This window comes from Euphorbia lathyris, chromosome 8 (assembly GCF_963576675.1).
Source record: "Euphorbia lathyris chromosome 8, ddEupLath1.1, whole genome shotgun sequence".
NCBI classification, from domain to species: domain Eukaryota; kingdom Viridiplantae; phylum Streptophyta; class Magnoliopsida; order Malpighiales; family Euphorbiaceae; genus Euphorbia; species Euphorbia lathyris.
In genome coordinates, this window is record NC_088917.1 from 37417560 (window position 1) to 37437831 (window position 20272).

The window sequence follows — 20272 nt, forward strand, 5'->3', positions numbered from 1 at the left end:
ATATAGTATAAGAAGTCATAATCGAGTAAATTAATAAAACATATCAACTTAATTTAAAATTATGAATACTTTATATAAAAATTATTGACAATTGTAATAAATTAAAACATATTTAAAAATTAAACAAAAATAAGTTAAAAAAAATTATATGAAAAATGTGTATGGCAATTATTGTAACTATAATAATTTAATATAGGATTAGGCTTACTTTGTTTTTCACAAAGTAAGTTTTACTTTGTTTTTTTACTATTGGATGGTGATGAACTTTGATAAAGTAAGCTCATCCAATGGTAAAAAAAACAAAGTAAACATAAAATTTAAAAATGAAATAAAAATAAGTTAGAAAAAGATTATATGAATACGTCAATTACCAAGGGCTCAAAAGTTAATTGCGACGTGTTTGTGGTTAGTGAAAATTAAGGTTTTGTTCTATGTCTAGCTTTTCATATTCGTATCAAAATCATGTATTTCATCATATCGTATCAATTGAATTATTTTTATAAATCATATTTTCGTGTTAGAAATTACCACCCTATACAATGAATCAACATGTTATATCAAAAAGTGTTTTAACTGACATCGTCCATGTGGATCATGTATTAGGCTTAACCTATATATATGTGAGATTTTACTCCTTATGTTGTCATCATGTACTAACAATGGTATTATTTAATGAAATTTTAGCATCCCATAAAAAAAAATATATATATTTTTGGGTTAATTACAAAAATGGGTCAAATGAGAGGCCCATTTACATATTTAACCTATTTACTCAACCTACTACATATCTAGACTGATTTTGTGTGACTTTCCCATAATACCCTCAATATTTACGCGCGTCTCGCCCCCTCCCGTCTGACTTCGCAGATTCCATATTATGCGAAGCCTGCGAAGCTAATGTTTGGGTTTAATTCATGAATTTAATTAGCATATGCGAAGCCTGCGAAGCTAATGTTTGGTTTACTTGATGAATTTCATTCGCATATGCGAAGCTAAAGTTCGGTTTACTTGATGAATTTAATTCGCATATGCGAAGCCTGTATGTGTTTTGTAGCTAATTCACGAAGTGGTATATAACAAAAAATGGCAAACAACAACGGATTCTAACATTAAAATCATAACATTATCAAAATTTACAACAAGATTGCCACAATAACAACATTAAAATCATAACATTATCAAAATTTACAACAAGATTGCCACAATAAACTCCTAACAAAGCACTTCAAAGTGAACCTAACTAATCTGGTACCAATTTTGACGCGGATGAGTAATCTTGGTGTGCACCGTGAGACACATCCATCCCAAAAGGTCTGGACTTCCATTTCTCATCCCAAAAGGTATGGACTTCCTGTAGAGAAGTCTAGACCTTTTGGGATGAGAAATGGAAGTCCAGACCTTTTGGGATGGATGTGTCCCATGGTGCACACCAAGATTGCCACAATCTCTCCTAACCAACCATTTTAAGAGTGAATGTGTCAATCTTGAGGGAAGTTAATCCCTATACAGGAAGGAAAGTCATCTCCCCTGCAGCCCAGTATGCCGCCTTCCAGAAAGGGATGTTAAATATTCAACCACCTTCAAAAAATTAATCGTGTTAGGCAGGGAAAAAGACGATTTTGGCTTCGCGAAATGAGGATTAGCGAAGCATGCGAATGTAAATGTGCAGGGAAAGAGGTGATTTTACTTCGCTAATCGATGTTTTCGCGAGGTATGCGAGTCTGAAACGTGACGATCTACGTCGCATATCGATGCTTTCGCGAAGTCTGCAAGTCAAATCATGAACTTTTCTACTCGCAGACTTCGCGAAATAATCGATTCGCGAAGCAGATCCACACCTTTCAGACTCTTTCTCTTCACAGATCTTCGCGAAATCATCGATTCATGAAGTAGATCGTCACGTTTCAGGCTCTTTCTCTTCGCAAATCTTCGCGAAATCATCGATTCACGAAGTGTATTCATGAAAAAACGCAGAAAAAACAACAGATACTTACATTTTTCGCGCCTTTCACCCTTAAAAGCGACAATAACAATATGATAAACTGAGAAAAACGAAGGAAATAACGTAGAATAATCATTTCTTTGATGGTAACAAGAAGAAAGAAACCAAGTAACAAGCAGGAACCATGGCTTCGTTTTCTAGGATTAGGAAGTTGCAGAATTAAGAGATGAAGAGAGGAAAAAGAGAAATTTATTGTGATTTGGCGAAATGGTGCAGATTTCGTGCAATTTAAAGGAAGAAAGGAAGATCAAAAGTCTTGAAATCAGTAATGGAGGAGCCAACTTTTTGTGTAACCAAAGAGATGAGAGAGCGGCCGTTCGCGTTGTAGGAAAGTGAGAAGGTTAGAGGTATTATGAGAAAGTCACACAAAATCAGTCTAGTAGTAGGTTGAGTAAATGAGTTAAATATATAAAGCCATTTCACCTAGTTTTGTAATTTTTTCAATATTTTTTGGTTCATGACATCATGGTCGCCAAGCCAACCGAATATCCCGGCGCACCAACTTCTCTCTCTCAACCGGAATTTCTTATTTCCTTTTTTCTTGTATTCTGACTGATTTCATTTCAGTTGTTTCTTAATACAAGCTTCTTTTTCATAAAAAGAAATATACTACTATAAAACAATGACGTGAGCATCCAGTTGAGCTGAGAACGGCATGTTTGGCCCAGTTGTAGAGGTAGAGACGGATAGAGTGTCTGAATCGCACTCGTATCGTATCAGATGCCACTCTTCTCTCGTCGCTTTTCTCCTTCTCTTCCTACCTCCATTTCTAAGATCAACAATTCCCTTTACCATAAACTCTTTCCTTCTGCACGTTATCCCTTGCCTTTCCTCATCTTTTCTTTTCTTTCTCTTTTCATCGGTCTTTCTGGCACTCTTTTCGCTATCTCCGCTATCCTCCTCCCCCGCCGATTACCCGTTTACCGTTGTGGTACATCTGAGGACACTTTCCGTCCATTCTACTCCACTTCCGCTACTCATCGCCTTGGTGATGACAATGGGATGCTCATTGATCGCCCCAAGTTTCTTGGCTTCGTCGGAATTCAAACTGGCTTCGACTCCACCGATCGTCGGCATGCCCTTAGGGACACTTGGTTCCCTTCTGATCCAGATTCCCTTTTCAGGTATCCCCTTCACAAATGTAAAATTGACCTAGGATTTCTATCATAGAGCCAACATTTAGATTTTCTATATGATATTGATTCCCCAATAACCCTTAGAGGCGAAATTGGCTCTTATCCCGATTTGAATTTGATTATTTGTTTAGCTAGAAATGTATCAGCTTTCAGTTGATCATTTTATATGTTCTTGTAGGTTAGAGCACTCTACAGGTCTAGCATTTAGATTTGTAATTGGTCGATCCAAAGATGCAAAGAAGATGGCTCAGCTTGACAAAGAGATTGATAAGTACAGAGATTTCATGCTAATTGATGTGGAGGAAAAATATTTAAGGCTTCCCTACAAAACGTAAGGTTATATTCTCCATATCTTGTGGATTCATCTGAATTGATAACTTGTCTGGTAAATCCTTAATTTCGTGTTTTTAGGCTGGCTTTTTTCAAGGCTGCCTACAAGCTATTTGAGGCAGATTATTATGTCAAAGCTGACGATGACATCTACTTGCGTCCAGGTATATGAACTCTGAAATAATAGACTCTTGTAAACTTTTGGATATGTTATAGTTTTACATTTATGGTTTGCTTTGTTAGATCGACTTTCGACTCTTCTTGCTAAGGAAAGAAGCCATTCAATGACTTATATTGGATGCATGAAGAGAGGACCAGTAATCACTGATCCTAAAATGAAGTGGTATTCAGATGTTGCTTATTATATATATATACTTCTTTTTCTTCTTGTGTGCTTTTAGTACCAATTGCCAATGTGCTGGGTATAGAATATAACAAGTGGAAAAAATTTGCAGGTTTGAGAAATCAGGGAATTTGATTGGAAATGACTACTTTCTGCATGCTTATGGCCCTATATATGTTCTTTCTGCTGAGGTTGTGGCTTCATTAGCAGCTGCTAGAAATAACAGGTCTATTTTTATTTTTTATTTTTTTTTAAATAACTCTTTATTTATCGACCTTTTCTATATTCGCCTTTTGATGATATTAACTTATGAAAGTAAGCTATGTGTAACTTTTTAGTGTTGAGTTTTGAATTTGGTTTTATGTCTTTTAATTTCAAACCAAGATACTGCCACAATAACCTTGTGTGCCGTTTAGTAGAAATGAATGAATGATCTTGAGTGTCAATGGGTTTAGTTTGCTTTTATTTTCTTGTTTCATGACTCATACCAAGATGTTGTGCAATCCAATTTAAATGGTTTTCATTAGAATACTTTGCACACACTACAAACAGTAGAAGAATGGCTTCTGTACTATGCCTTGCTTTTTTGTTAAGGCCATATTACTTGCTCAGCCTCACCAACAATGTAGTTTTGTGGAAATCACAATTTCCATGAAGGCAAGACGCAACTTATTTCCTGTTGTTTGATTTTAACTTCTTATAGGATCAAATTTCGGTTACTTTTCTGAATATGGTAGCAAGAGTTGTACATTAACTCTTATATATTGGAATGTAGTGTTATATAATTGTTCTTGTTTTCAAATGGATCTTATTCTCTGCTCTAAATAGATATGTTATTTAGCTTTCAGTTTGAGAATGTTTAACAATGAGGATGTCTCTATTGGGTCATGGATGATTGCAATGAATGTTCGTCATGAAGATAACCGAGCAATATGCGATCCTCGGTGCACTCCAACATCTATAGCAGTCTGGGATATCCCGAAGTGTTCAGGTTATCACTCTTCTTAATGCGCTTGAAATTTCATTTTCTATATAGGAGGTAAAATGAACTGTCAGTGAAAATCTACATGTGGATATCTCATTCCGTATGCATGTTGGGTTCGAGTTCTTGTTATCTGATGTTTTAGCTGTCTATGCATAGATGTTATATGGAAGTTTAGTTGCAATATCACTGAATAAATTGTTGTCAATAATGAATGCATGAATGGACGGTACCAGGTTTATGCAATCCAGCAAGGCGGATGAAGGAACTTCACAAGATAGATATGTGCTCGAAAAGCCCTACGTTACCGGCTGATGATATTTAGTTATGCAACTGATGTTTTCCACAAAATTGTCATCAGAAGATGTGCTGCTACTTAATTCCAGATCAAACCAAAGGTATTATATTATTGTAGCTGCCTTGTGCTTCTGATGGATGTAAAAATTGGTTGAATATAATGTACATTATTAAAGCTTGAAGGGTTAAGATATTTCACCATCAAATAATTAGAAAAGTAACATAGTATTATTCTACCAAAAAAAAAAAAAACCGAAAAGTAACATAGTATTATGTCACAAGAAAGAAAGCATATTCATTTCCAGGATAGGCAATCCAATCATAAAAAAAATTCTGCTGCATGATAAAATTCATTATTCGCTAAAAAAATCGAAAAGTTCATGAAATTGATTATTGTTTGCTAAATGTGCTGAAAATTTCTAATTAAGACCAATCCTCAAACCGAAAGGATGAAAATAATTAAGTTCACAAATAATTTTTGAAAATTGAGAATTAAGTAAAATAAACGAACCAGTACAAAAAATTAACTGTGAATAAATTTGGAAAGATGTAAATTGATATTTGGAATTGAAAATAGAGGCTGCTGCTTATAAATCTTTAGTCTAAAAACAGACTGAAACAGCTAAAAATAGAGTGAAACTGGGTCAAATTGAGCCCAAGAGACAGTTGGCCAAATCCACACATGTATATCCCATTAATTCAATACATAGAAATTTATTTTTTAAAAATTATCTATGTAGTAATTTGAATTATTATCAAATTAAGTAAATTATTATTTTTAATACATTTTAATATTGTTTATAAATTACGGGTTTATAATATTGATAACATCCGGATTTACAAATAATGTCATAAAGCACTATTCCTTCTGGAAGGAGGAATAATCACAATTAATATGAATAATAATAAACCGTGATTCCTTTGACAATTAATGCAAAATTTATATAGGAGTAATGATAATTAATGCAAAATTAATGATAATTAATGAAATATTGGTGATTATTAAGCTTAATTAAAGCAATGAAGCTGTAAAAGAGAGTATATACTAACTAGGGTATGCTACAAGTACGTTAATAACATTATCCTATTTTTAATACGTTTTTATACTCCAATAGTATACCGACTTTATTATCGGAGTGCTCATAGCCGAATCTAATGGTGTCTTACAACGTAGCCACTAACAGAACCACTAAAGGAGAAAAGTGCAGTTATCAAAATGGTGCGGTTAGCGTGGTCTCTAACAAATAAAAGATCACAATTTTTTTTTATTGTATAGAGTTTCACAATGAACAAAAGGATATAACTATTCACGAACGAACATGAATGTTCATGATGGACACGACTGTTCACGAACGAACACAAGGTGTTTGTTAGTATTTAAATTAATTATATAATTTTATTCATTTTTGTCCATCAATCCCCCACATGAATAAAATTGGAAACGAGACGATTATGACATACGTAATTATAACTTTCTACAGTCGATATCTGCATAGGATAGGTAGACAACGTCCCTTAAGCCTTTCCTTGTGATAGTATATTTACTTTATTGGCTGACTAGTAGACGCGATGTCCTTGAACTATTACACGTTTGTGTAAACGATGATATACTCCACATATGGATACCAACATAACATGATATTGGTTCTCATGGTTATGTTTGTTATAGTCATGAACATCGTCTGATTATGCGAGAGTCTTAGAGAATTAGGCCCTACTAGTCTCCTTTGAACTGACCCCGCTTCACTCTTACATAGGTGATTTATTTGCTTAAAATACTGACGTACAATGTATCATTAAAAACATATAACTCAACATTTTTTCCGTTTTTATGTCACTATTTTACATCATATGAATGAACTTGGTTTTAACCCCTACATTGATCACACAAGGTTCATGCAATTAGGTTGCTCCTTTGAATCTAGATCTTGGAATCTTCGGTCAACAAGGTAGGGTTTTCTTTCACACAATGTCTTAAATTTAATGAGCTTGAGTCTCATTCCTTTCGATGACTTTTCAATTTGATCTCAGTTTAACTTCTAGATTAGCGGATTCGCTGTGTTATCATTTGATTCTATAAAATCAATAAGGATGACACTCATTGAAATCAATTGACTAACATTATTATCATACAAAAGCTTTTATACCCGTGTTCATCATTCAGAAGCTTTTTATACCGCATATTCACCAATGCATATGATATTTTTGCTTCCCCTCCATCATTGTGACATACTAGTTTTAAGGTGTTCTGATTTTTACATTTCAGTGATTTTCACAAATTAATTTTTCTAGCCAACTAATGTTCATCTACCAGTGTCTAGTTTGGCTAGATAACATTATTGCTCAGATTTTTCAATCAAGACGGAAATGAGAACTTTGTCTTGAAAGTGCAAACATTATCTTTTGATAGACAAGTAGGAACACACAAGGCTAAAACATCCAAGGAATGAGGCCCCAATACTTCAGATATGTGTCTTGATGTTTGCTTGGTGCGAACCATGATAAATATTTTCAGACGAAGCAAGCCGGCTGCAGAAGAAAAAGCTAAAAAACGATTAAGATGAAAATCGCAAAAGACGTTTTAAGTTCGATTTAAAAAAAATAAAAATCGCAAAGAAAAAAACGTTGAAGTTCGGTTTTGGTTCGAAGAATGAAAATTGTAAAAAGCGTTGAAGTTCGAACCATTTGAAAAAACGAAAATCGCAAAAACGGTGAAGTTCGAACCGTGAAAATCGGAAAAAAGGTGAAGTTCGAATCGTGAAAATCAAAAAAACGGTGAAGTTCGAACCGTTCGAAAAAATAGAAATCGTAAAATAGGTGTTGAAGTTCGATGGTTTCTCGCAAAAACATTGAAGTTCGAACCGTTCGAAAAAACGAAGATCGCAAAAACGGTGAAGTTCGAACCATGAAAAACGTTGAAGTTCGAACCGTTTGAAAAAAAACGAAGATCGCAAAAACGGTGAAATTCGAACCATGAAAAACGTTGAAGTTCGAACCGTTTGAAAAAAAACGAAGATCGCAAAAACGGTGAAATTTGAACCATGAAAATCGGAAAAACATGGAAGTTCGAACCGTTTGAAAAAACGAAGATCGCAAACCATGAAAATCGAAAAAACGTTGAAGTTCGAACCAGTCGCAAAAACAGTATTGAAGGCCGATTTTCTATAGCAGAAATCGCATGAAAGGAAAAAGACGTACATCCAATTATCTAAGTTATAGATTGATTAACGTTTTTTCCTATTTTCTAACCAATATAAAATAGTATGCAGATAAACCACCCTACAAATATAAAATTTCAGGATCAAGGATAAAGATAACCTGGAAACGGAGCTATTTCCGAGCCAAGGAGTCGAAGACAGGAACATGATGAAAAATTCCGCAAATACACCAAGACTAGGCACGAAGGAGAGAAAATCGGTATGCTTGAAGAAGCTTGGAAAAATCGGTGCACTTGAGGAAGAGAACCGGCACGGGTCGGAAGGCTTGGAAAAGCTTATAAAAATCGGTGCATTTGATAGAGCTAATCGGCGCAGGAAAACTGTGATGTGGAGGTAAAAAAGAAATCCTATATTGACATCTTTAAATACTAGAGATGGCTGAAATCCTAAACGGAATGAGACTAATATTTATTATATAATTCTATCTTATAAAATCCTAAACAAAATAGGATTCTAATTTTTGTTATAATTCTAATTTATCTCATAGGATAGGGTTCTGAACCTATCACTATTTTAATTAGTGGAGGTAGAAATTAGAAAAATTGTCTTTATCAGAATAATCAGGCCAAGCTTTATCCCGAGAAAATGCAAAAACGGGGAGGAACCCGATTTCTTTATTTCATTAGGAAAGAACCCGATTTTTTCATTCATTTTTCTAAAAAACTTATTCCGTTTTACTTTCCATACAAAATTGATAATCCTGACAGGAGAATTCGTACAACCATTTGTGAAAATCATTTTTCAGGTGGTTAAGAAAATCTTTGTCTCACTCTTATTTTGGAAAATAATCCAAAAATAACAGTGGGGAGCAATTGATATAACCATAACACACGTAATCCATTATCTACCTAGATAATTGTACCCACGTCCAGCACGATATTTTACTGATAGCTCACAAGTAACTTCCTCCCTTATTCCTATAAATAGGTTAAAGTTTGAAGGAGAAGGGGTTGGATTTTAGAGAGAGATAAGGAATACTATTTTTTACGATATCTAACTTAGGCATTTGAGCGTTTGTTGGAAGACTGCTTCCCACACTATAACAGGTTCAATCCTCAAGGAAGATCAACCTTCATCCAGGGACGTTTAACCTTCACCAAGGAACGTTCAACCTGCATCCAGAGACGTTCAACCTTCATCAAGGAACGTCAACCGTCGTTATCCTGATTGGAATTTAACATTAATTAAGAATTGATAGAATATAAATAAGAGTACATTAAAAAAAAATTACATTGTTTTCACTAACCTCATTTTAAAGATCAAATATAAAATTAATTGGAATACACTATTAACTCCAATTAATTCTTTATTCACTCCTAACAAAGAAACATATAAATAACATTAATTTAAAATTTTACATTCAATTACTTGTGTTAATTCCATTAAATTCGAAAAAATTTGCTGCAGTTCTTTTCAAATCTTTTTGTTGCGGTTACCAAATATTCCAAATTTATACTTATCATCCGATTTGTCCTTTTCTCATGACCGTTGGATTGTCATAAAATTTATTACTAATTATTTGAATCTGACGGTGTAAATAGGCAAACATGTACATTGAAGAAGCACTTAAAACTTATCGCCCTTTATGAAACTCAATACAGACAAACTTCTGGGTATAGTAAGGCGTCAGCTATTGATCAGTTACTACAAAGAGTTGCCACGTCATCGATGTGTACCTTCAATCAAACGTGGCAATATATGATGACAGCGTGTCACTTCCCTTTTCAAACTCTTCCTTTATAAGCCTTGCTCTGTTTCCCTGTCTCTCATATACAACAGATACATATAGATATACAATCTCTTCACAGATGGAAGCGTCGGCGGAAAAAGAGTTAAGTTCGGTGGGGAGTTTGCCTGAGTTCCTCTGTGAGAGTGACTTGGAAAGCGAGGCTTCCATCAAAGAAGAGATGATAGAGAAGGTAATGCAAGAGTTGTACAAAGAGATCGCGAGGCCGGAGAGAGGAGCGTTGTCTGTGGAGAGCGCGACGAGCGAAAGCTGCGGGGCATCTCTGTCGGATTCGGAGTCGTCAGTGATGGCCGGAGTGAAGTTCGCGGGTGTTGGACCGCTGTGATGAAAATGATAGAGTGGAGCCCAGTGGAGTCAAATTAAGTAGGTTCATTATGAAATTAGCGTACATTTAGGATAGGGTGGTCTTTTACTTATTTTGGTGCAAAAGCAAAGGGGGTAGGTAAGTAGGTTTTTACTTTTTATTCTCTTTATTTTATTTACAAAGTTAGGATAGGTGCAAAGGAAATGAATGAGATCATTTGAAAATGAAATGTTATGGTGTTTTTATAACGGTGGATTAGCATATTTACATCTCCCTGAATCCAACTACTACACGAGCCACAAGACAATATTAAAATTATCCCCCTCTGTATAAAATTCTGGGTTCGGGTCCGGGTCCGGGTCCGGACTAGATATGAAGATCCGAATAAAATCAGGTTGACGAATACTGAAAATTCGATTATACTAGTGTTGTTCATATCTATCTTCTGTATCAATTAGAAACAAAAAAAACAACAACAAAAGTTCTATTTTGATGTAGTTTCATAAAAAGAACATATCTAGTTCTGCACTTAATTACGCCACCGAGCAATCATTTTTACTTTATTTCACTTTTATTCAGTCTGGTGAAAAATGTAATATTGAATAGGAGAGAAGATGAAGATTAATGGAAGTAGAAGACAAAAGTTACACAAGAAATATAGTAAGAAAACAACATGTCACCATTATAGCATTCAACATCTTTGGATAATTCATGCGTTCTTTTCTTTTCAGAATTCAACATGTCACCATTATAGCATTCAACATCTTATCTTTTCTTCTTCTCTGATTCAACATGTCACCACCGTCGCCATCTTACTGTTGGTTCTAGCCTTTTAATCAGGTTTAGTTAGAGAGGGAAGGAGAAAATTTATCTTCCTTCTTCCTCTTCCGTCAATGTTTTAAATTTAGTTTTAGCTTCAAATAGGTTTCATTTTATCCGTAGATCTATAGATCTGCGTGGTTGAAAAAACGGAAATGACTCAGATCCGAATGTCCGGTAAAGCTTAAATGAAGAAGGCTAGAGTACAATGGTTTTTCAACGGGATTCGACTTGCGAGAAGGATATGATTTATATATTTGTTGTATTTGTTATATTTTATGGGTTTTTTTATTATTCTTTATAGTCGTTTTTCTTTCCTTTGTGAATTTTGTACTGGCTTTAGTCTGTATGCGTGTGAGGTTTTATTCCTCATAATTTTCATATTGTATTTGTATTTTTTAATCTAATGGAATGATACAATGACACTTTTAATCAAAAAAAAAAGCAACACCTATTGCTTATCCAATCCAAAACTTTAGGAAAATTTATATGGAAGGCACCCAGTAAAAAATAGAGGCTAAGTTTTACTTTATTCTTGACAAAGTAAGTTTTACCTTGTTTTTCCTACCGTTGTTTGAACTTACTTTGTCAAGTTTCACCATCATCAAATAGTGGAAAAAACAAAGTAACACTTACTTTATAAAAAACAAAGCAAGTATAGAAGACACTGCACTGATAACTAATTTTTATTATATTATTTAATTGTAATATTTTAACCAATTATAATATTCCAAAAATTTTATGTGCTTGCGAATTGACGAGATGATTTTGTTCATAATTGGAAGGTCATAACTTGTAAGGTGGGCCTTTTAGCCCCGGAAAGACCCACTTGCATGTATTCTTACAGCTATTACTGGCCCAATTTGGAGTTTTCCTGGCCCATTGATTGTCTGTATATATTTCTTTCTTTCACTTCTTTGTTTTTTTTGCTCATAAATCCTTGTGAAATTTTGGTGAAACTTTGATAAAAAAATTTATACAATTACTAGCACTAACCCCGTGCAATGCACGTGATATATTGTGTTATAAATAAAAAATAATTTTGACTCTAAATATAATAATATGCATATAATATTCAAAGTTTATAATAAATATGAATATATAGTTTATGTAGTTTGTAAATTTAAGAATTCTATTAAAAATTATTGTAGTGATTATTTCTTACCGAAAGAAGTGTTCTGGAGTAATAAAAAGGTTTGATTTTGCAAATAAGGTGATATATAAAGTCTGATGATATTATTTGACTAAAAAATGAATTCACAGATTTTTTACCTAAAAAAAGGATTGATTATAACATTATTTGATATTATTTGATCTGTCAAAAGAGCTAACAACTTGGAGACCGAAGACATTTCCGGATCTTAAAAGGAGATCCCATGACTTCATCAAATTGGATGGCCACAGGTTAAATCCATTTGATAACTGTGCAAACTTTCTTGATTGGAATCTCTACGAGGTGTCGTTGGGTTCTTCCAGGGATACTCCGATGATGAAGTCAATATGATATTTGATAAGAAAATGGGGGTAATTACAAGAGTTTGAGGGAAGTTACACAATATATCTAAAACATACCTGAGTTAGGGTATTTCTATATGCTTTTGTAACTTTTTAGCATTTAATGGTATTCTAGTCGAACAGTCATGTCATTACTCTTCTTAATGGTCATTAATAGTCATTTTTAAGTGTATTCATTCTCCTTTAAAGAAGATATAAAGGCGCCATTTGATCTTCCCTGAAATTGTCAAGATGAGATGCGATGCGATGGCGGATCTTCCAATCTACCTATTTCCGTCGTATCTTACTTAGATGGCGTATCTTCCAAGGTTCGATCTAGGTGGCATGACATAGTTATGTATGCTCCTTCCCTTTCTACGTATTCACATATTTGCTCCATGCATAGATCTGGATGTTATTAGAAGCCACCTAAAGGACCAAAAGGCCCTTTAGGGCTATTCATCTTCCAGGCATGTTTTGGGCATGAATGACCCTCTAGCAGATGCAGTTTCAAAGCCCCCCTAAATTGGCACACTTTTTTAAATGTTAAGCCTATATTGGTGATATTTTATTCGTCGAGCCTAAGTTGATACTTCCCCAATTCCTAACTTTAATAGAGAATTAATAAGTTTGTAACTATGAAACCTAGTTTCACGGTATAAATACCTCTTGTACCAAGTAGAAACACTGATTTGCAATCACAAAGAAGAAACCTGGGAGATGAGAGGAAATTTTTTTGTTTCTTAGTTTTTTTTCCCAGCAACTAACCATAAAAAAGAATGTTTCTTTTTCTTTATATACAGAATGAAAAGTCATGTCGTTTCAATCAATTGGATCGGATCCAATCAGACCGGGTCCTATCAAAGATGATCCACCCGAAATATCCAATATTTTTAATAGAAAAAAGTTTAAATTAACATAGAACGATAATTTAAAAAGTTAAATAGAGAGGAAGCTATGGGTATTCGGAAAGCTCTAAGTTGGCTCAACATAAAGGGTATGGACGGCTGTCTTGTTGAAACCGATTCAGAGGTGGTGGTTCTAGATCTTAATCAACCCGCCTTTAAGTCTTATTACGACCTTGTTCTTGATGATTGTAATAGGTTGATTCATTCATTTAATGATGTTAGTATCATTTTTTCTAGTCATTCTGCGAATAGTGTTGCCCATAAACTTGCAAGGGGATCATATTCTATGCCATGTGATGGAGTGGCATACTAATCCTCCAGATTTCATTGTTCAAGCCTTGTATTATAATTCTATTTAATGATTGATCTTCTCTTTCAAAAAAAAAACAGAGAACCTTAAAGTTTAGAAGTTTTTTTTGTAGGAAAAAGAAAGGAAAAAACAAACAAAAAACCAAAAAGAGGCCTATCCCGGGATTAGCCTAGGGAAGCTAACCCCCACCACATCATCCAAAAGGAGAGAAGAGAGGAAAGTAGGAGGAGAAGAAAAAGTAGTGACACCCAACATCTTCTCATGGCCCTCGGCTGCTAAACGATCCGCCACCCGGTTCTGTTCTCTGAAGATATGGCAGAAATTGATGGACTCAAAGGAAGAACAAATCCTTTTGATACCTTTGATTAAATTCTAGCTATTCAAACAAATAGCATTAACATCTGATATCATTTTGATAGCTTCGAGGTTATCAGATTCCACAAGCAACTTCTTCAAGCCCAGACTCTTGGCAAGTCTAAGGCCAGAAAAGATCCCCCAAAGCTCAGCAGAAAAGGAAGAACCCATCCCAAGATTTTGAGCGAACTCGGAAACCCAAACACCAGCATCATCTCTCAGGACTCCTCCAGCAGCGATTTTCCCGTCCTTCAGACAAGAGCCATCTGTGTTTAACTTTACCATCCCTCTGCCAGGCCTACACCAGCCCAAGAGATGAACCGCCTTCTTCTGGGTAGATCTATCCAGAGGGTCCTCCTTGAAGCTATCAATAATAGAGCAGAATTTCTTGGAGAAGAAATCAACCAAATTAGGAATAATAACCGTTTCTCCTTCAAAAATCTCCATATTCCTCCATTTCCAAATCTGGTGACAAATAACTACAAAGATGATATCACCATGCTCCAGATTGGCTAACAAATTACCATTAACACCATTAGTAAACCAGTCAAGTTCAGGATGGACCAAGAAAGCAGACAACAACTGGTTAGGGAGAACTTTCCTCCACACCTCTCTACTCTTAGAACAGTCCCTAAGAGCATGGCAAATAGTTTCCTCATGCCCTCTACATCTGCTACACGCCCCGAATTCCACCAAATGCCGCCTTTTCGTATCTGTATTAGTAAGCAACCTATTCTTGACACCAAGCCACAGGAAACTCCTAATGCGGTACGGGACTTTCAAAGCCCAAATCTTTTTCCAAATATCAGGGCGAGGAAACTCCAAAATTTGATTGAAGGCCTCAAAGGCAGATTTACAAGTATAAGTCCCATTATTAGTCAAATCCCAACAGTAACTATCCCTATCTTCCTCCTTATTACTAATCTTAACTCCTCTAATCCTCAAGAGAGTTTCAATATTAAGAAAAGAGTCAAACTTTGACCAAATCCAATCACCCTCAGAATCAATCACATCAGCAATCCTCCAATTCCGGATATCCACAGGCGGCGGGGAAGTACAAACCTCTAATAAAGGCTTTTTACCAATCCAGATGTCATTCCAGAAACTGATAGAATTCCCATTTCCCACCGCCCAACCTATCCCAGAGCAAAACTTCGAGAACACATTGCTTAGGCCTTTCCAGAGAAAAGAACAATTAATAACTCTCTCCTTGGGACCACCAAAAATCTTATCTTTTCTATATTTCCCGCATAATAAGCGAACCCAAAGAGAAGAAGGAAGCTGCCACATTCTCCACAGAAGTTTCATAAGTAAAACTTTATTGTTATCCCTAGCTTGTCTAATCCCCAGACCCCCCATATCTTTAGGTTGGCAAGCCTCTTTCCAAGGAACGAGGTGAATTTTTTTCCCTCCGCGGAATCCCCCCACAGGAAACGACGATTGATTTTATCAAGATCCTTAAGCACCGGCTCAGGCAATTTGCAAGCTTGCATAATATGATTAGGAACCGCACAATTGACAGACTGAATCAGAGTAAGCCGGCCCGCCATAGACAGGGTTTTAGCTTTCCAACTAGCACATTTACTATTAGCTTTATCGAAAGTCTCTTTGAAGGAAGCTTTAGACACTCTATCACTGTGGAGGGGGCCCCCAAGATATTTACCTAAAGAATTGGTCAGAGGAATACCAGATATATCACTTAGCCTTTTACAAACTCTTTGGCTCATGTTCTTAGAACACAACATCCGAGATTTTTGGATATTGAGCTTTTGGCCAGAAGCAGCGCAGAAGCAGCTAAGGATATCCATGATAACACCAATTTGCTCCTCATTTCGTTCCACGAATAACATAACGTCATCAGCGAAGAACAAATGAGTAATCGAGGGACAAAATTTATTGATGGATACTGGATGAAAACTCCCATTGTCAACCGCTTCTTGGATAAGGTGAGTTAACCTTTCCATAGCAATAATAAATAAGAAAGGGCTCATAGGATCCCCTTGACGAATACCCCGAGAAGGAGTAAACTCCTCTGACATATCTCCATTAATCATAACCTGAAACACAGGAGAAGAAATGCAGACCTCGATTAATCTCTTCCAATTATCAGGAATACCAGCTCTATCCAGACTATCAAGAAGAAAACTCCAGTTAAGACGGTTATAAGCTTTTTCCAGATCCAATTTAAGAGCCACAATACCCCTCTTCCCCTTTTTAATCTTCATAGAATGGACCATCTCCTGGGCAATAACAACATTATCCATCATCTGTCTCTCAGGAACAAAACTGCCTTGATTCTGACTAATAATATCCGGAAGAATACACCGGAGTCTATTAGCCATGATTTTGGTAATAGTTTTGTAAATCACATTACAAAGACTAATGGGCCTCATTTGTAAGAACGAGGTCGGCTTCTCCACTTTCGGAATCAGGGCCAGAAGAGTTTTATTCACAAGCTTAATATCCTCAGATCCACTGAACACACCTTTAATAAAACTATACATACCTTCCTTCACCATCTCCTAATGTTTATGATAAAAACCGACAGGAATCCCATCAATCCCAGGAGCTTTAGTAGCCCCAATACTAAAGACCGCCTGATCAATCTCTTTCTGGTCAATAGGGTGGAAAGCTTCCAGAATCAGATCATCACTTAATCTGGGAAACGTAATCCTATAAAGAGCTTTATCCAACTCCACCCTTTCCTCTCTAAATAACTCTTTATAAAAGCTAAAGGCCAAGAGACGAATATCCTCATCCTCATAAGCCCAATTACCATTCAGATCTTTGATAGCATCAATCTGATTCCCCTGCCTTCTAATCATAGTAGAGAGGTGGAAATACCTGGTGTTGCGATCTCCATCTTTAATCCAAGCTTTCCTAGATTTCTGAAACGAAAGTAACTCTTCTTGAATAAGCACAACTTCCAATTCCTTCTAGAGAGATCTAAGAAGACCATCCAAACTATGATCAAATCTAATCTCCAAATTGCGTTGAATGCCATCGATTCTGCTCAAAAGCTTGTTTTTTCTTTTGGTAATATGGCCAAAGGTGTTCTTATTCCAACCCACCACATTCCTTCTAAAACCCTCTGCAGCAAGCAACACATTAGAATGAGGCTGCCAATTTTCCTCAACAAAGTTTTTAAACTCAGGGTGAGACTCCCAGGCCACCTGGTACCTAAAAGGTCTATCCCCTCTAGGACGATGGCCTCTAACCAGCTTGATTACAAATAGGACGGTGATCAGAGTGACGGAAAGGGAGGTTTAACACAGTCACATCAGGAAATCTACAATGAGCCGCCATGTTCATATAAACTTTATCTAAACGAACAAACGTACTATTACGTTTCCAAGTAAACTTATGGCCAGCAGCACCTAAATCAGAAAGCCCACACAAATCCATACTCTGTTTATGATTAAGACACCAGTTCATATAGTGGTTCCCACCCCCTCTTTGATCGCTCATTAGAGCAATATCATTAAAATCTCCAGCCACAAACCAAGTATCCTCCATACTCGTACTCATAGAATACAGAACCTCCCACAGCCTTCTACGATTGGCCAAAATAGGGTCAGCATAAACAAAAGTGATAAAGAAAGGTTTATTCCCAGGATAACAAACTTTGCTGTGAATAAATTGTTTATCCATACTAACAATATCAATATGAACACGATCTAGCTTCTAGAAGAGCCAAATCCCACCAGCCCGGCCAGTAGCCTTCGATCTAACACAATTCCAATTTCTAAACTTTCTAATCACCTCATCAGCTTTACTTCCACTAATCTTTGTTTCCATTAAAGCAAAGCAAGAAGGGTTAAACTGTTTAATTAAATCTTTAACATGGATACGGGTAGCCTTGCTAGCCGCTCCTCTAACATTCCACACAAACAAATCCATCAAACGGAAGACTACTGACCACAGGCCCAACACCTTAAACCAGGTACTTATTAGGGGCTCCTAAGAGCCTAGAAGCAGTACCTGCAGGCCCCCTTTTATCCAACAGTTCCAAGGAACTTTGATTATTTTTCTGGTTACCCTTAGGTTTCTTCAAATTCATTTTATTGACACCCATAACCTTTCCATTTCTAGGCTCAGCACAGTTTTTCGGGATACTAACCTCTTTGTCTTTCTTTAACACCGTTGGGGCATGAGCCTAGAGTCCACCCAGAGCCTCAACTTTGGATTCAAACAGAGGATTGACAGTCTCCACATTAATAGCCGCAGGCTCAGCAGATTCTAAACCTGGCATGCTAAGATCTATTTGCTCATTCACAGGATCAGAGTCTAGAACCTCCTCAATAGAGAGAGCTCCAAATCTAGACCCTGCAACAACAACCGACGCATTACCTGAACCTTCATTCTCCTTTGGGCCAGACCTCTCCTTAATTCCAGGATTGATATGGAGAGGACCCGAGTCCTTGCCAATATCAGGAGGATGATTCTGAACAATAGTCGCACGAGTCTTGCGCCTTCCCGACCTCTTAGCAACCATCCAGGGTCCAAAGTTCCTTCCATCCTCTTGGAACCCTCCACCTCTCACCTTAACGGCTTCAACAACCTCCTCTGCCACTTTCACTCTCTTAGGGCAACCTTCATAGGTGTGACCAAACATACCACATTCGAAACAAATATTATGAATGCCTTCATACTCAATAAAGTAGACAGTATTCTGAACACAGAATTTTGATAAAAGGGGCTTAGCTAGATCAATATCAATGCAAACTCTTGCAAACTTCCCTCTAACTGCCCCAATAGTAGTCTTGTCCACATGGTGCACTTTCCCAACGAGCCCACCAATCTTATTAAGACAGCTTTCATTGTAATATTCAATTGGTAGGCCCGGGAACCTCACCCAAGTAAGAATCCTATTCACAGAGCAATCATGCGGGTTAAAGTTAGGGACCCATGGCCTTAAAGCCAGAACATGATTAGAAATAATATATGGACCACCATTAATCACGACATTATAGTCCTCTGCTTTAGTAAATGTAATTACATAATAGTCGTTTTCTAAGTTAGTAATAGTTACTTTCCCTTTCTTGGCCCACTGCGCCTGGATTCTTTGAGCAAAATAGTTAAAACTAATTCTTTTTCCAAGCACCGTAACAATTAATATGAAAGCTTCCATTTAGCCCTGAGGCCACGCTTCTCTATCGAGGAAAGCCGAATCACCGGACATAAAGGGTCATCCTGTTCACCATCCTCAATATCTGAATCAGAAAAATCCTCCTCCGATTCATTTTCTATAACATCTTCGTTTGACAACGGCTCCTCCTCAACCACTCCCATAACCATATCTCTCCAAGAATTTTTTTCCAAAACCCTGTTCGTTACAATTTTTGTTAATATTTTTATTATTTTCATCAATAATAACCCTAGATCCCAAATTCTCAACGGAACGGCCCTCCTCGGTAACCGCAGAAATCCCACCGTCCACCACCATGGCGCCCCAAGATCCCTGGCCCGCCAGTCCGCCCCCCTGGACTATCGTCAAATTCACTACTCTTTTCACTCCCCCAACGCCATCTCCTAAAACCACTTCTGCAAGAGGGGGCACCCCGTCGGCCCGCTGCACACCCCCGCTACCCTGCCCAAGTCCCTCGTTTCCCACCCTACCCATCGGATCTGGACGCAGGACCCCCGACTCACCTCTCGATCTGTCCTCACATCCAAACTGCAACGCCGGCAACCGAACTAACCCCACCGACTCCTCCCTAATCAAACCCCCCTGTAAAACAGAAGCAGCCGACTCACCCACAAACGGACCGCCGTTGGAACGAGGAGATACGGATCGGCGGCAACCGATCACCTCAGATCTCCTCAGATCAAACCCGGATCCGCCCGCAGTCTCACGAGCGCCGCGCGCCTCCCCGTCCACCCTCGCCGATGCCACCAGCGCCGGCCCTCCACCCAACCACGAGCGGTTCCTCCCCCTCGGCCTCTCCTTCTTCTTCATCCGTTTCAAACTCCGACAATCGCCAAGGAAATCGCACGTCTATCACAGAGAGCAAAAGTTTAAATATAA

General features: G+C 37.0%; 1 protein-coding gene across 2 annotated transcripts; it reads left to right on the forward strand.

The window, feature by feature from the left end:
* Nucleotides 1-2605: 2605 nt before the first annotated feature.
* LOC136204089 (probable beta-1,3-galactosyltransferase 12) lies at nucleotides 2606-5349 on the forward strand. Of its 2 annotated transcripts, XM_065995279.1 has the most exons (7): nucleotides 2608-3126; nucleotides 3317-3469; nucleotides 3550-3632; nucleotides 3712-3811; nucleotides 3924-4037; nucleotides 4660-4802; nucleotides 5030-5349. In XM_065995279.1, exons 1-7 carry the CDS (start codon nucleotides 2723-2725, stop codon nucleotides 5116-5118), a joined length of 1086 nt encoding a protein of 361 aa, XP_065851351.1. In that variant the 5' UTR covers nucleotides 2608-2722; the 3' UTR covers nucleotides 5119-5349. The 2 variants fall into 2 exon arrangements, with proteins under 2 accessions (XP_065851353.1, XP_065851351.1); XM_065995281.1 differs by lacking the exon at nucleotides 5030-5349 and having other exon boundaries at nucleotides 2606-3126; nucleotides 4653-4799.
* Nucleotides 5350-20272: the final 14923 nt, after the last annotated feature.

What these genes read in the sequence shown, in the direction of transcription:
- LOC136204089 (XM_065995279.1), top strand. Translation starts at nt 2,723, where the DNA reads ATGCCACTCTTCTCTCGTCGCTTTTCTCCTTCTCTTCCTACCTCCATT. An exon ending in ACTGATCCTAAAATGAAGTG is followed by an intron (nt 3,812 to 3,923) that starts GTATTCAGATGT and finishes AAAAATTTGCAG; the next exon opens with GTTTGAGAAATCAGGGAATT. An exon ending in GCAGCTGCTAGAAATAACAG is followed by an intron (nt 4,038 to 4,659) that starts GTCTATTTTTAT and finishes TTTAGCTTTCAG; the next exon opens with TTTGAGAATGTTTAACAATG.